The sequence below is a fragment of the Penicillium digitatum genome, chromosome 1, assembly GCF_016767815.1.
Source record: "Penicillium digitatum chromosome 1, complete sequence".
NCBI classification, from domain to species: domain Eukaryota; kingdom Fungi; phylum Ascomycota; class Eurotiomycetes; order Eurotiales; family Aspergillaceae; genus Penicillium; species Penicillium digitatum.
Genome location: NC_089384.1, coordinates 4,596,853 through 4,610,523, shown reverse-complemented (window position 1 = coordinate 4,610,523; position 13,671 = coordinate 4,596,853). Strand labels below are relative to the sequence as shown.

The window sequence follows — 13,671 nt, the reverse complement described above, 5'->3', positions numbered from 1 at the left end:
TGGAGACAATTCTGACCGGTCACGGATATCCAGAACTGTGATCCTGTGCTGCCCTAACCATGCATTGGGTAATTTGTTGGATGCCTCAGGCATCACATGTAGGATAGACCAACTAGATAGTCTTCCTTCCACTCTCACCTTCTCTCTCTCCCCGTCCATCCAATTGAATACTGTTTTACCTGCATACATACTATCATTGTATTTGCATCAGGTTATGAGCCTCTTCTGCTAGCTGGACCACTAGCAACTCTTTTCTCTGAAGCCATTTTCAACTGGAGACTTTTGACGATCTGACCCCACTGTGGACCCACCTCTGTGTGTGACACAACATTCAGATCCAGCCAATAACATCTAGGAAATCCTTCGAGCCCCGCCGGCAAAAGCTCCGTTTAGCTTTAACATCCAATCATGGCCGACACCGAGACGGACAACGAGGGGGACACCAACCCTCACCCGCTTGATGCATCGACCAACCCATTGGAACCCCAGATCCCGTCCTTTACCAATCCGATCCAATTCACACAGGATGACAGTGATAGTGAGGATGAGGACAACACACCGCCCCATCAGGGACATGGTCTTCCAGCGATTGCAATGACCAAAATCCAGAAAGTTCGGACACTGGAACACAATGACACTGATCCAAGTGGTTGGAAACAGGCACTGGCTTACCAGCTGATCCCATATGCATTGGAATGGTTGTTAGACAGCAACATTCCCAGACCTCACAAGTCGCATGCTTCATTCGGAAGATGGAAGTACTGGTCTCGCTTGGTTGCTAGCTGGATGTACAACCAGATCGACGTCACCCTACAGAACAAACTACGCAACCTGTCCAAGATGCCTAAATATGCCGATCAACTGTATGACGAACTCATGTCAATGACACAAGGAAGTGATCGGATGCAGACAGCGTTTATCGAGATGCGGAAGTTCGACAAGATGAAACGATCGGACTACAACTCGGCAAGCGAGTACATTGAGGAATACCAGCGACAGTACCACGTGCTAGCTAGATTCAAAGCAGCACCACACCCATCACACGGCTTATCACAAGTTCTTCAAAACATTGAACTGGAAGTCATGAAAGTACAGTTCATTAGGGAGGAAGTTGCAAGTCTGGAGCCTAAGAAACTCACCCTCGACAAGGTGGAGGAGTACTGGAGAGCACTTCAAGCAGCAGCTGACATGGAAGGTGTCGCTAATGCTACTTACAACAACAATGCCGGCCGAGGCCGAGGCAATGGAAGAGGTGGTCGTGGAGGAAACCGAGGTGGCCGAGGTGGTCAAAACAACAACGGTCACAATGACGACAACACCCAATCCAACAAAGATACCAATGCCGTCGAGGATGATACAGCTACTGCTAAAAAGAAGAAGAAGAAGGGTCTTCGCAAGCAGCCTGCCGATGGCAAAGACATTCATGAATACGCAAATGAGATGCGTAATGGCACACAAAAGGATGACAACAACATGTGCTCATTCTGTGGCTTTGGACCACACACTGCGAAGAGATGTGCCTATCTCAGTGAGAACCCTCCAGTTTCGTGGGAACCGTCCGGCAACCTCTGGGCCTATTCAAAGGCAATCCAGAGAGCCCAACGTCAAGATGGACAAAACAATATGGTTGTTGCAGCTGCCAATTCTGTTGATAGGAGGAACGATTGGTTGCTTGACACTGGATCTGACAAGACATTGACGCATGACATCGAAGACTTTCACACATACCAACTGGATCATCCTGACACTGCCTATGCGTACAAAGACTACTCTGGCAATAGAGTTGTCACGCTAGGTCATGGTCAAATCATTGTGAGAACTGCTCTGCCAGGGAGAAATGGTAAGACGCACTCGTTTATGACAACTGGTTACTATACTCAAGGAGGACACGGCAAGCTATTAGGCATGCAAAAGCTTCTTGAAGAGCAAGACATCTCTTATGACACACGTACTAAGTATCTCACAAATGGTGAGGGTGACATTGTGGGGTATGGAGATACATCAACTGGTGTCCCGTACCTTGTCAGTCCAAAAGACGACGATGACCCCAATGAGGTCAAATCTGACATAGATTCCGATTCTGATGATGAAGAAATTGGATTCGTGAACAAAGTGACTGCGTACGAGATCCACCGACGTCTCGGACATGCTGGAAAAGCACGAATTGCCTCCACATTACAACATGCTGAACAGCTAGGTGATGATGAACAATACGGCACGGAGCATTTCGACTGTGATGCCTGTTTCCAAGGTAAATCAAAGCTCAAAATTTCTCGTCAACCACAGGCAAGGGTGCAGGATGTGGCATGGAAATTCCACGTAGATACACAACCAATGAAGCCTACCGGACCAAATGGAGAGAACTACTGGTTGCCAGTCGTCGACGATGCATCTCGACTGATCGAGGGAATCATGTTGAAGAACAAAAGTGATGCCTACTATAAGCTTACTGCGTTCTGTGAAAAGATCAAATTGCTCACTGGCAGATACCCAGGCATCTGGCGAATGGATGGTGGCACAGAGTTCAAAGAGTTCATCAAATGGGGTGAGAAGCATGGTATGACTTTCGAGATCACACCACCATACACTGCTGAACCAAATGGCACTGTGGAGCGCTTCGGTGGACATATCAACGACATCCAGAGAACGATGATTATTGATGCAAAGATGACGGAAGAGATGTGGCCATATGCGACAGACACAGCCATCTACATCTACAACAGACTGATCAATCCGAAAACCAAGATCTCGCCGCTAACACATTGGCGTCAAGAGCTCGAGTTTCCAAACGCAGAGCCTTCTTTGAAGCACCTTAAACCATGGGGAACAACTGCATACGTTCATATTCCGAAGCCTAAGAGGATTCAGGCTAGGAAAGCAGCACCCAGAGCATGGAAAGGAAAGCTCGTTGGTTATGAGGGGGACGGTGGTCATGTTTACAAAGTATGGGATCCAGCTACTAGGAAACTAGTGGTATCTCGTGATGTTGGCTTTCCACAACCCGGAGATGACGATAACGATGATACGGGATCAATGCTAGTCAACGGAGTACCTACCGATCCAAAGGACCCAGATGGAGATAACGATGTCGTCGGATTCATGCCTGTCTCACTAACACAAGACGATGAGATCTCGAAGCCAGAGATTAAACAACGACAGATGGCACCTGTCACGCCGTCTACAATTCATCTTCCAACAATCTATGGTAGTGCATCTACAATGCCTGAGACACCACAGAAGACAATTGTTCCACCAATGAGACAACGCAAACTGTTTCAAAGTTTTCTTCCTACTGTGGGGGAGGAGCCTATGATGACAGGCGCAAGAATTACTGAGATTACGAACCCTCCAACAGAGAACGTTCCAGATGTCATTAAACAGAAGAAAGAAGACCTTTGGAGGAGACTTCAACAGCTGTCTACCCAAGTATCTCAGTTAGCTGAGAGCATGGACGATGTTCGTCGAGATGCTGACAACATTGAGAGATCTGCTAGTAAGGAATCAGATGACTTGACTCCTTCTCCAGAGAGACAGAGAGCAGTTTACGAATACCCGTTCTCGTCTCCAATTCAACAAGCTAGTGTGTCACCTAGTCGTGAAATCATCTCAATTCAATCGTCACCAGACCCTATCTCTCAAGACCCAGCTACACCGGCTCCACCACCACCCCGACGATCGAGACGAGCGAATATCGGAATCGCACCCGACCGATACCACGATCCGGAGCAGAAGCACCTCGCCGTCGAGTACGAGAAGCGAGACCGAGACATTCAACGCACAGCCAAGAGGGCAAAAGCGAAGGAATCAGGCGGTAATAACTTGACGGAGGGTGATGGACAGGGGTCTGCGGGACCTAGTGCGATGTCAGCAACAGCTGATATGACAATGGATAAAGCCGAAATGTCAAAGGTTGACATTGACGAGCCATTTCTTTACAATGGGAAGCCATTATACGCAAAGGACGTTGATCTACCATCTACGTACAAGCAAGCACAGAAGAGCCCTTTCTGGCCTCAATGGATAGATGCTATGCAGAGACAACTGGGTGATCTCGTGGCTAAAAACACATGGAGCCTGATTCTTAAGCCACCAAAGGCTAAGATTCTGCCAGGTCAATGGCGATTCACTGTCAAATCCAACACCAGAGATGAAGTTTACGAATTCAAAGCACGATGGGTCGTGTGTGGCAACTTCCAGGACAAGAATGATGGAGAAACATATGCCCCTGTTGTCGCCGAATGCATGATCAAAATCGTTTTTACACTGATTGCCGTGTATGGTCTTAGATGGAGACAGGTTGATTTCACTGCCGCATATCTCAATGCTTCACGTGAAGACGTGGAGACAGTCTATATGAGACAACCGACAGGCTTCGAGTATGCAGACGCCGAAGGTGACAAGAACCAATGGGTATGCACGCTTAATCAAGCGCTCTTTGGACTGCGAGACTCTGCTTTCTTATGGAACGAAGAGATGGATTGCAAACTACGTCAGATTGGTTTCCATCCGTTGGATGATGACCCCTGTGTTTATGTCAAAGGCAAAGGCACTGAGTTGACCATTATGATGATTCATGTCGATGATTTTATCATTGCAGCACCTACAGACGAAGATATCGAAAAAGTCGTCAATGAACTCCGCCAGTACTATGATTTGAAGGACCTCGGAGAACCAAAGCAGTATCTGAACTGTGCACTACACAGAGACTATGACAATTGCACGATCACTATGTCTCAGGAAGCCTATATTCAGAAGGTTCTACGTACTGCAAATGCAGGTTCTGGATGGAAGGATACACCATTGCCAGCCGCATGGAGAGAGTCACCTGCCAATGCATCCAATGTGCTAGATGACGATTCATTTGATCAATATCAATCAGTTGTCGGCATGTTAAACTGGCTAGCAGTCAAGACTAGGCCAGACATTCGCTTCGCAGTTACTCGCTTGCAACATCGTTTGGCGAACCCTACATTTGAAGACCTTCACGCCATGCAACACGTCGTCAAGTACCTGAGACATATGCCTGACGTTGGCATTACACTTGGTCGTACGCCAGAACTTCGATTCTATGCGCATGTGGACGCATCTCATGCGGACTGGGAGGATAGCAAGTCAACCGAAGGAAGTATATGGTACTTCGCCGGCTCTCCAGTCATATGGACTACAAAGAAGCAAACCATCACTGCCAATTCGACCACTGTCGCAGAATGGTGTGCACTAGATCAACCTACTCGGGATGCAATGTGGCTAGGCAAGATTGCTCGCTCGTTTATGCTGCCAGAGCAGCGTCCCATTGAGATTCATACAGACAATATCAATTCGCAATTGCTGCTCACTAAGAAAGGTGGCAAATCCGCGAATAGATGGCTCGATCTACGATGGTTCTTTGTTAAGGATGCTGTCGCACAGGGACATGTGGACATTAGACGAGTGGACACGAAGAAGAACGCAGCTGACGGTTTTACAAAAGCATTGGCAAAGGAGCAATTTGAGACTTTTGTTGGTTTGATCGGCATGATTTAAATGCATATTTGAAATGCATGATTTGCAGGATTTTACTATGAGAATCAGAATTCGGGGAGTTTGATGGAACATGGTCTATGAGGGGGATGTTGGATGCCTCAGGCATCACATGTAGGATAGACCAACTAGATAGTCTTCCTTCCACTCTCACCTTCTCTCTCTCCCCGTCCATCCAATTGAATACTGTTTTACATGCATACATACTATCATTGTATTTGCATCAACAGGTATTTTCGGTGGCCATCTGGTAAAGAAACGATTTTTTTGAAGAAATATCAGATTTTGGTGTAGTCAGGAGCATCGAAGGCTTTTATACTGAGGGAAGGAAGGGGGCGATCAGGCGACAAAGATGTGTATCACATAGGATAATAGTTTATCCGTAAATTTCCCAATAGGCATTAGGTTGATTTATTTTCTAACGGATGGTCCTCGCCAATCGACTCTTCTAAAAGCAATAAAATTACAAAAGCCCACTTCGTACGCCGGCATAGAAATGATGGTAGTGTCAAACCCATTGACCAATTCTGGTTGCCTATGCAGTCTCGGGGTAAAGATATCACCAAAGATCCTTCGTTTACAGTGTACTTATGTGAGGGAGCATTCTTTGTGTTTTGACGCGCTCTGGTTTGATTGGCTACAAACGACAAGGGATCGCTCCAGCCAAAAGCACAGACTCAAGCAGACATCCGCATTTCAATCCTCAGCTTGGATTTTGGGGCACTCACCTGACCCTTTGCTACGCCCACTTGTTCCTAGTGAAAGATGAGGGCCCTTTCCCGCTCTGTCACCGAGGTTTCCGACACAGCAATGCCATCGATAGCAATAATAACATATTGTCTGTCATTGATTGGGAAAATGCGGGCACAGTCCCGTGGGAGGTTGTTGAGTTTCCCCTCTTTTTGGATGCTCTATCTCCGCCATTGGATATGCCAGCAAATTACGATGCCGAAGGGAACCCTGTCGACGAAGAAATACGGAAGCTATTGAAAGAACGAAACGATTATATGCAAAGTGTCACAGATGACGAGAAAGAAATTGGCTCTGACGGAAATCTTTCTGCGACTCTGTACTCTCGATACTACCAGAATATCGCGACTGCCCTCAGGCTCTATGAAGAATCTGGGAGAATAGGGCGTTACTGCAAAGTTTGCAAACAAATTTTATGACACAGTAGTACATATGCCACTGGTCTTTTGTATCAGATGCGCTCGCACGACCGCAGGTCTTAAGTCAAGGTGTTATAGCAGTATGGAGCTAGATTGGTGTTGAAGATTGTATCAGCCCTCACGATTATAGTGTAATAAATGGTCAACGGGTCAAGGTCGGTCATCAACTCCAGTGACTTAAACTTCTTGGCGGAAAAAGCGCCACCCATTCTGACTCGTTCCCGGGAGCACCTGTGCCCTTCCTGTCATATTAATAAATTCAAAGACTATACCGTTACCACCCCTCAAGTAGTTGGCTTTTAGGAAACCCAAAGCTCCTGAGAACAGCTAGCTCTGTTGCTCCTGTAAACAGGCACAATGAACCGAGATCTTAGAGCTATTGTCTCCTGTAACAACGCATCAATGTAATTGACTAATTGTACCCTTCACGTGAGGAACCCCTGTGTTTAGTGACTGATATGACGAACCATATCCTTATATAGCTAACGTGGTTTTAGGAAACGCCCTAGAATTCTGGTCCTTTGCTCCTGGCGCAGCGGTCAAACCTTTGGAACTCGCCCTGAAGGTTGGATCGTGACAGCTGAGGGCTATTACAGATCAATCGCAACAATGCAACTAAGCCGATGTAGGCCGCCTGAACAATTGTAGTTACAAAGAGACTTGAAATGTATATCATAATATGGCATATCAACTGATAAAGAATGTTGATTCTGAGGGACCAGAGAGAAAGAATAATATACGATGAAGGTATGTTACAGAAACATAGTTGTCTCATGTATCTCGAAAATTACGAGGCTAATAAGTATTGTGGCTTATCTGTCTTAAAACGGTGGCTGTGCAGACTGATCAGAAGAACCGTAATTACCTTACAGAGAGAAGTATTGAGCCCGTGTATCAAATACGTATCCAAAACCGCCATGACCAAGCTGATTACCGAACTGGTGCTATTAGACCACGGTAAATGAATTCAAATCGAGTCTCCGGTCTTGAATACAATCTTTATGAATTCATTTATATAGGTGAAAACGGACCTACAAAGAAAAACTGAGTTGCTGAAGGTATGGCATCACGCATTGACAGCTGGGCCAGGAATATTTGTTAGTGAACCTGTCATACGTACGCCAACCAGCAACAATCTGGCATTTCCAAGTCATATATAGGGATATTGGTAGCAAGCTGCTAGAGTATTCACCGAGCGTGGCTTTAGGGCTCCAATACAGAGCTGGGAGGCTGGGAAGCATGGAGAGAAGGGGAGCCCTTTTGTTGTCGTCTTAAATCTCAATACATTAAGAATCCGGAGACCGTACTTTCGCCCCAATCGATGTATCTTCCCCAGACCACTCAAGACCTGCCAAGAGAGTTGCTGGGTCTGACAGCTTAGAGCCAGAGGGCAAAAGGATGCCTATAAGTCAGGAGGGAATAATATAAGTTGTGGGAAAAAATACGGCTATTTTACCACTAGACCATAAAAAAAAACCTCGGTTTCTATTTAGGGCCTAGGGGGGGCCATATCCCAGTCTGACATAAGTAAGTAAATTTCATTCGCGGATCTGTCAGGCTGTGAAGCCCGATTTGCCCGCATGGCACTACATGATAGCCGGGACAACTATATCACATGACGATGACTGTTTACCCCGAAGGAAACAGGGCAAACCCGCCATCCCCGTCTCCAGTTGATCGCTTTCATCCCTGCGGGGCCGAAGCCCGTACTGTCCAGCAACTCACACGGCAAGCCGTAAAGGTGATCAGTGACGCAGGGAATTACTCACTGTGGTGCTGGGGCCCCGAAATGGAACAAGCGAGGGGATCTAAGATTCCAGGGTCACGAGTCTACCTTGTCGGTGACTCGGTAGGTGGTCGGCAGGCTCCTGAATTGGCCGAGGAGCTGAGTTGGCATCATAAAATTGAGAGTCTTTCAAGGAGGGCCTTCCGTGTTTGCCGGCGTGTAGATAGCGCGGGTGGGGCACCCTGGCTGGTCGTATCCTCGAGCTTGTCAGGGCTCTCGCTGCGCCCTCGGCGCTGTGTACCTATGAGCGCGGGGCTCTCAGAGGTGACAGCTTCTCTCGGCGAGTCGATGACTACCACATCGTTTACAGAGTCGACTGGTTGGGCGCCATAGCTGGATAGGGCGCGAAGGTCCTCTTCTATCTCTTCCTGACTGTCCTCGCTAGACTCGACAACGCGCCGCTTTTTCATCCGGTAGCGGGAGCGGCTTAATGGCTTCTTCTTCGCGGCCTTCGCAGCTCTAGCCTCAGCAGCTCTTGCATCCGCTTGAGCTGTTTCGGAGGGTGTAGGGTGATCTTCTTCGCTGGATGGCGGCGTGGCGGGCTCGCTATATCGTTCCGGGTGTAGCTGCGGGCCCTGGCGTCTGTTGAGCTGGATCTTTGCCAGCTCTTCGCCCCGAATAGGGCATCCCCGATCAAAGGCAAAGTGACTGAGATCGGGTTTCTTGTGCCTGACACACTCAGCGCACTTGGCCTTGCGGCAGTCGTGCGCATGTGGGCACTCCTTGGAATCATGATCCCCTGCGCAGTAGGCACAGTGGTTGTCTGGCTTACAATTTTGGGCTATGTGTCCGTACATCTGGCAGCGGTAGCATTTCTGGAGGTGGTGACTTCCGTCAAAGAACTGGCAGTGGTGGTTCCTTCCATGGATCGCCAGACCACGTAGAATGGCCTGGTTGGCAGCTCATGGGTCGGCGAACTCCATCATGAGTTTCGCGGACTCTGGCCTCGTTTCGTCCATTTTCCTCTCGGTCATCAACCAGTTCATGTATACGATTTCGGCAGCAGGAGAGATTCGTCTGACGTTCTCAGCTTTCAGCTGTCTCCTCGCGTCCGTGGCGGAGGGAGAGAATCGACAAGTCACGCCAGGAACCACCACGGCGTAGGTTTGTCTTTTCAGTTCCGCGTTGTCGCCGAGTGATGTTGATTGGTTCGACCATGGTGAGCGATAGAAATACCAATCTGGAGTACGGTTAGTTGATGCAGAACAACGAGTGAATGAAGGCTGAACTCACTGTGGTATATTCAAAAGCAGTCTTTTTGTTTGGCTAAGTGGTTTGGATGCAGAGGAATGATGAAGACCATTGTTTTTGGAGCAAGCGACTAAATATACATCCCTTTTGAGATGGCATCACTTTAGGCAGAAATGCTAAGGGGGAGGGGGCGATGTTTAGAGTTCCTAGGATTCGAACGAAATAGCTATGGGCCCTTAAAACAGCTTAATAGGCTCCTGGGAACGCCCCGCGGGCTCCCAGGAGCCCATCGGGGTATTACTATTGATTGTTTCGGCTTACGGATTACGTAGCAATGGCGCGAAAGACATGATGTTATACGCTCAGGAAAGCCTTCGGCTTGTGCGCTCATTGGAGGGAGAAGTGGTTCATCATCGTCACCTGCTGAATACCGATTCCTCCAGTTGGCTTGATACATGGAAGGGTTCTAATTCTTCAAGAAAATCCATCCAATCGCCCTCGCCCTAGTAGTAATCCAAAGCCCGATTAGGGGATCGCCGGGCTGGTAAGCGAAGTATCCCGAGGGGTATTCCCAGGAGCATAGGCTGAAATAGGAAAATAATAGGTCGGTTGTATAGCCCCACTGTGAGGCTTTTTACTTGGATAGAATCGAGACCGCTAGAACGAACGGTCACGATGATTGCGCCAGTCCTTTTTTGATGGGCGATCTAAATAGGAAGGGTTGCACGTGATGGGATTAGCGTGTCGCATTTTATTGATGCTGCTTACTCAGCCCGCTCATCCCTACACTCAGTGAGCACTCAGTGATCAAATCAGAGTGCTCAGATGATGATCAGTGAGTGGATCAGGGTGCTCACGGGATAATCAGGTGATGCTCAGTGAGCAGATCAGTTGATTATGTAATGTCCCGTGATCAAGTCATGATACTCAGGGACGTGCTCAGTTTTACTCAGTGATCAAAAAGCGGCAAGGGGTGAGCACTAAAACGGAAAGGGAAAGGTCTCGAGTGCCAGGCATTATCCGGTACATATGTTCTGTCCTATCCTTACATGTACATATGTAGGTAACGGTTTATCCTATTTCTTTTCTCTCCATTGCTCTTACTATGCACATAGCCCTTAACAACACCTAAATTACTATAAATGTAATTCTGAGTTTTCTTCACACATGTGCCTCCATCGATCCCCAGATTTGATCAAAATGAGATCTGCCCGTTTGCGTCACATCCCGGATCTGGGATAGCCTGGAATGTTGCTTTGCCTCTTTGGGTTTGACATGTCGATCGAGAGGGCATAGGTAACATCGCATTCACTCTTCCATTCTACAGAAAGGGATCCAAGACGCAAACATCACTTTACGGAAATAAGCGAATTCAACTGGCTCCAGGGAGTCCTGATAGTCATACAAATAAGAAAACTAACTTGAGATGAAAGGACCTGAAAAGAAGCAGAAAGAAAAGGCCTCCATTGAAAGAAGAAGAAAAAAACAAACAAGCAAACATGAGAGCCTTAAAAAGAACAAAGAAGACCTTGTAGAAAAGGGGGGTGTAGCGCAGAAGAGGCAATTAAACACATGTCGTTACGGCGTAAATCAAGCTACAGCCAAAGGCAGCAAGATATGAAGACTTTACTCAGGCATTTTCGAGTCCCCATCCTCGTCTTCATCCACACCACGTAATGTGGGATAAAAGACCCCCTCGCTTGCAGACTTGGGCTCTTCCCTAAGCTGCTCAGAAGCAGCGCGTTCTTTGGTGTTCTCGACTCCTTCCATGGCATCAAGTCCTGGAGTTGGAGAAGCCGACGAGGTGTGCGCATCATATTCAGCAGTACCGGCTTCAAGCAATTCAGAAACCAAGCGGCGCAGGTTCTCAAGCAGACGGACCTTTTCAACCCAGGCAACGTTGACATCCCGCTCGGCGACTTCAGTGGCTGCTTGCGCAGTGCGCTTGGCTGCCTCCTGATCGGGATCCGACGAGGTCCCCGACAGAGCGGGGTCAATCAGACTCTCCGAGATATGCAAGGCGGCCTTGGTGGGAGTGCGTTCGCCGTCATACTTGCTATCATGGGAGATGTCCATGCGGTCCTCGGGGGAAGCACGCTCGGCTGGCCGGGCGCGTTGCAGAGTACCACCCGTGTAGCGGCGACGATCGTCGTGGTCATACGCAACGCTCAGAGTAGAGGGTGGCGCGGCACCTGAGGTGTTCGGATAGCCTGCAGACATGCTGTCGGCGACAGTGGCCGATGGCAAGCGAGGGTACATCCCCGGGCCGCTCTCGTGAGGGGGGGACACGCGGTGAGCGTGGTGCATGGAGATAGGAGAGCGGTTGGAGGTGTATGACTGTGCGCTAGAAGGCGGGCTCAGAGCTGGGGTACCGACCGATGGCGAATGGGCCGAAGCAGCCCCCATGGGGGCTGAGGTGGTTGCGGTCATGTGGCTTGGCGGAAGCTGGATTGGTGGGGAGTGGGTGGCGCGATAGTTCATGCCACCATGCACGTAATGCGCGCCAGGTTGGGCAACGCCGGCAGCCGCCACATTCTCATCGCTCTCGTAGATAGTATTCTGCATTTGCTCGAGGAACTGATCGATGTTGATCAGATCGTTCTTAGTTCGGACATTTGACATGGGGGGAAGGTGATAACCGGGAGGTTGAGAGCCACCAGGGCTGTACCCACCGCCGCCGACCGCAACCGACGCAGGCATTTGCTGATATTCAGGCACAGGGCCACTGAGGAAGGGAAGCTGAAGGGCCTGCAGACCAAGCAGACGCTGGCCGACCGCGGCGTAGGAATTGGGGTCGAACTGGCGGCGCTTCAAGTCGCCAAAAAACTCGTTCAACGCGTCATATCCTCGCTTACGGTCATAAGGGTGACCTCCCTCTTGTCCTTGGCTCAAGGCATAGTACACATTGCCGTAGGAGTGCGGGTTGGTGGCTGCCTGAGGTTGGGGGTGCGGTTGGTAATACTGAGGAGGTGGCGCATGTGAATATTGACCATTGATCCCGTTGATCGGGCTCTCGAAGTAATGTGTTGCAGCAGCATAACCCTTAGGGTTTTGGGGGAACATCATGTCAGGATGCTTCATGCTCGGTTCGGGGGAGCGAATCTCGGAGTCGTCCGCATGGGTCTTGACATGCTTCTTCAAATCCTGCGGGCGCTTGAAAGCCTTGCCGCAGAAGTCACATTTGTGAGGTTTAAGTGGCACATGAACGCGAATGTGGGAGGTGATGTGATCACGCTTGACTGTTGTGGTGTTGCAAGTGCCCCACTGGCAGGTCAGGTTGAGGTTGTTGGTGCTTTTACGCCCAACGTGACGCTCACAAACATGCTCCTATACCGTCATTATTAGTATGCTCTTTGCATTTTTTATGATTGATTAATCAAGCTTACATATAGAGACTCGGCAGTGGGAGACTTCTCAGTGCATCCAACCCACTGGCAAGGCAGTAGCTCACCGGCGCCATTCATGGAAGGGTTGTTCACCGCCGCAGTTGCGGCGACAGCAGTCGCTGTGACTGAGGCGGAAGGAGTCGGAGTTGCCTGGATCGGCGCTGGTTCAGCAACAGGCGCAGGCAACGTCGCCTGCGTCGTAGAAGGGGTATGGTTCTCCGTCATGATGCCAAGAAGCTTGGTCTGGAATTGGCGGAATGCCTAGAGAGCCAAAAAAAAAACAAAACAAAGCAAACTAAGAAGATCAAACTATAGAGAAGAAACACCCTATATGTATACAATGCGAGGAAGGAAAGGGGGGGGGAAGGGTGAGAGAGAAAATGGGGGTTTCTCCGCAGAAGAGGAAAAGGAGCCGAGCCTTTGCCCAGAAAATACCGCTTTGCTAAGCCTGGCGGAAGGACAAGGAGAGAACCAGAAGACCAAGACCGGGCCAAGAGTCGGTGCGGGCCCCAAAAACCGAGAGGCGTTGGTGCCATGACATTTGACTGGTGGACCGAGGGGGGAACGAGGGGCTGTGTGTGAGAGCATTCCAGGGCTAACACGTAGCACAGTAGGGTAC

General features: G+C 49.1%; 4 protein-coding genes across 4 annotated transcripts; 1 reads left to right on the top strand and 3 right to left on the bottom strand.

Moving 5' to 3' along the window:
• Positions 1-408: 408 nt before the first annotated feature.
• Pdw03_3925 (uncharacterized protein) lies at positions 409-5,523 on the top strand (the record flags this gene model as incomplete). Its single annotated transcript, XM_066100628.1, has 1 exon — positions 409-5,523. The coding sequence occupies one exon, from the start codon at positions 409-411 to the stop codon at positions 5,521-5,523; it is 5,115 nt and encodes a 1,704-aa protein (XP_065956028.1).
• Positions 5,524-8,585: 3,062 nt separating this feature from the next.
• Pdw03_3924 (Zinc finger, CCHC-type) lies at positions 8,586-9,340 on the bottom strand (the record flags this gene model as incomplete). Its single annotated transcript, XM_066100627.1, has 2 exons — positions 8,586-9,214; positions 9,271-9,340. The coding sequence occupies 2 exons, from the start codon at positions 9,338-9,340 to the stop codon at positions 8,586-8,588; spliced, it is 699 nt and encodes a 232-aa protein (XP_065956027.1).
• A 161-nt stretch (positions 9,341-9,501) lies between these two features.
• Pdw03_3923 (uncharacterized protein) lies at positions 9,502-10,016 on the bottom strand (the record flags this gene model as incomplete). Its single annotated transcript, XM_066100626.1, has 3 exons — positions 9,502-9,655; positions 9,709-9,729; positions 9,988-10,016. The coding sequence occupies 3 exons, from the start codon at positions 10,014-10,016 to the stop codon at positions 9,502-9,504; spliced, it is 204 nt and encodes a 67-aa protein (XP_065956026.1).
• Positions 10,017-11,292: 1,276 nt separating this feature from the next.
• On the bottom strand, positions 11,293-13,277 carry Pdw03_3922 (pH-response transcription factor pacC/RIM101; the record flags this gene model as incomplete). The annotated part of the gene is made up of 2 exons (XM_014676201.1): positions 11,293-12,993; positions 13,053-13,277. The coding sequence occupies 2 exons, from the start codon at positions 13,275-13,277 to the stop codon at positions 11,293-11,295; spliced, it is 1,926 nt and encodes a 641-aa protein (XP_014531687.1).
• Positions 13,278-13,671: the final 394 nt, after the last annotated feature.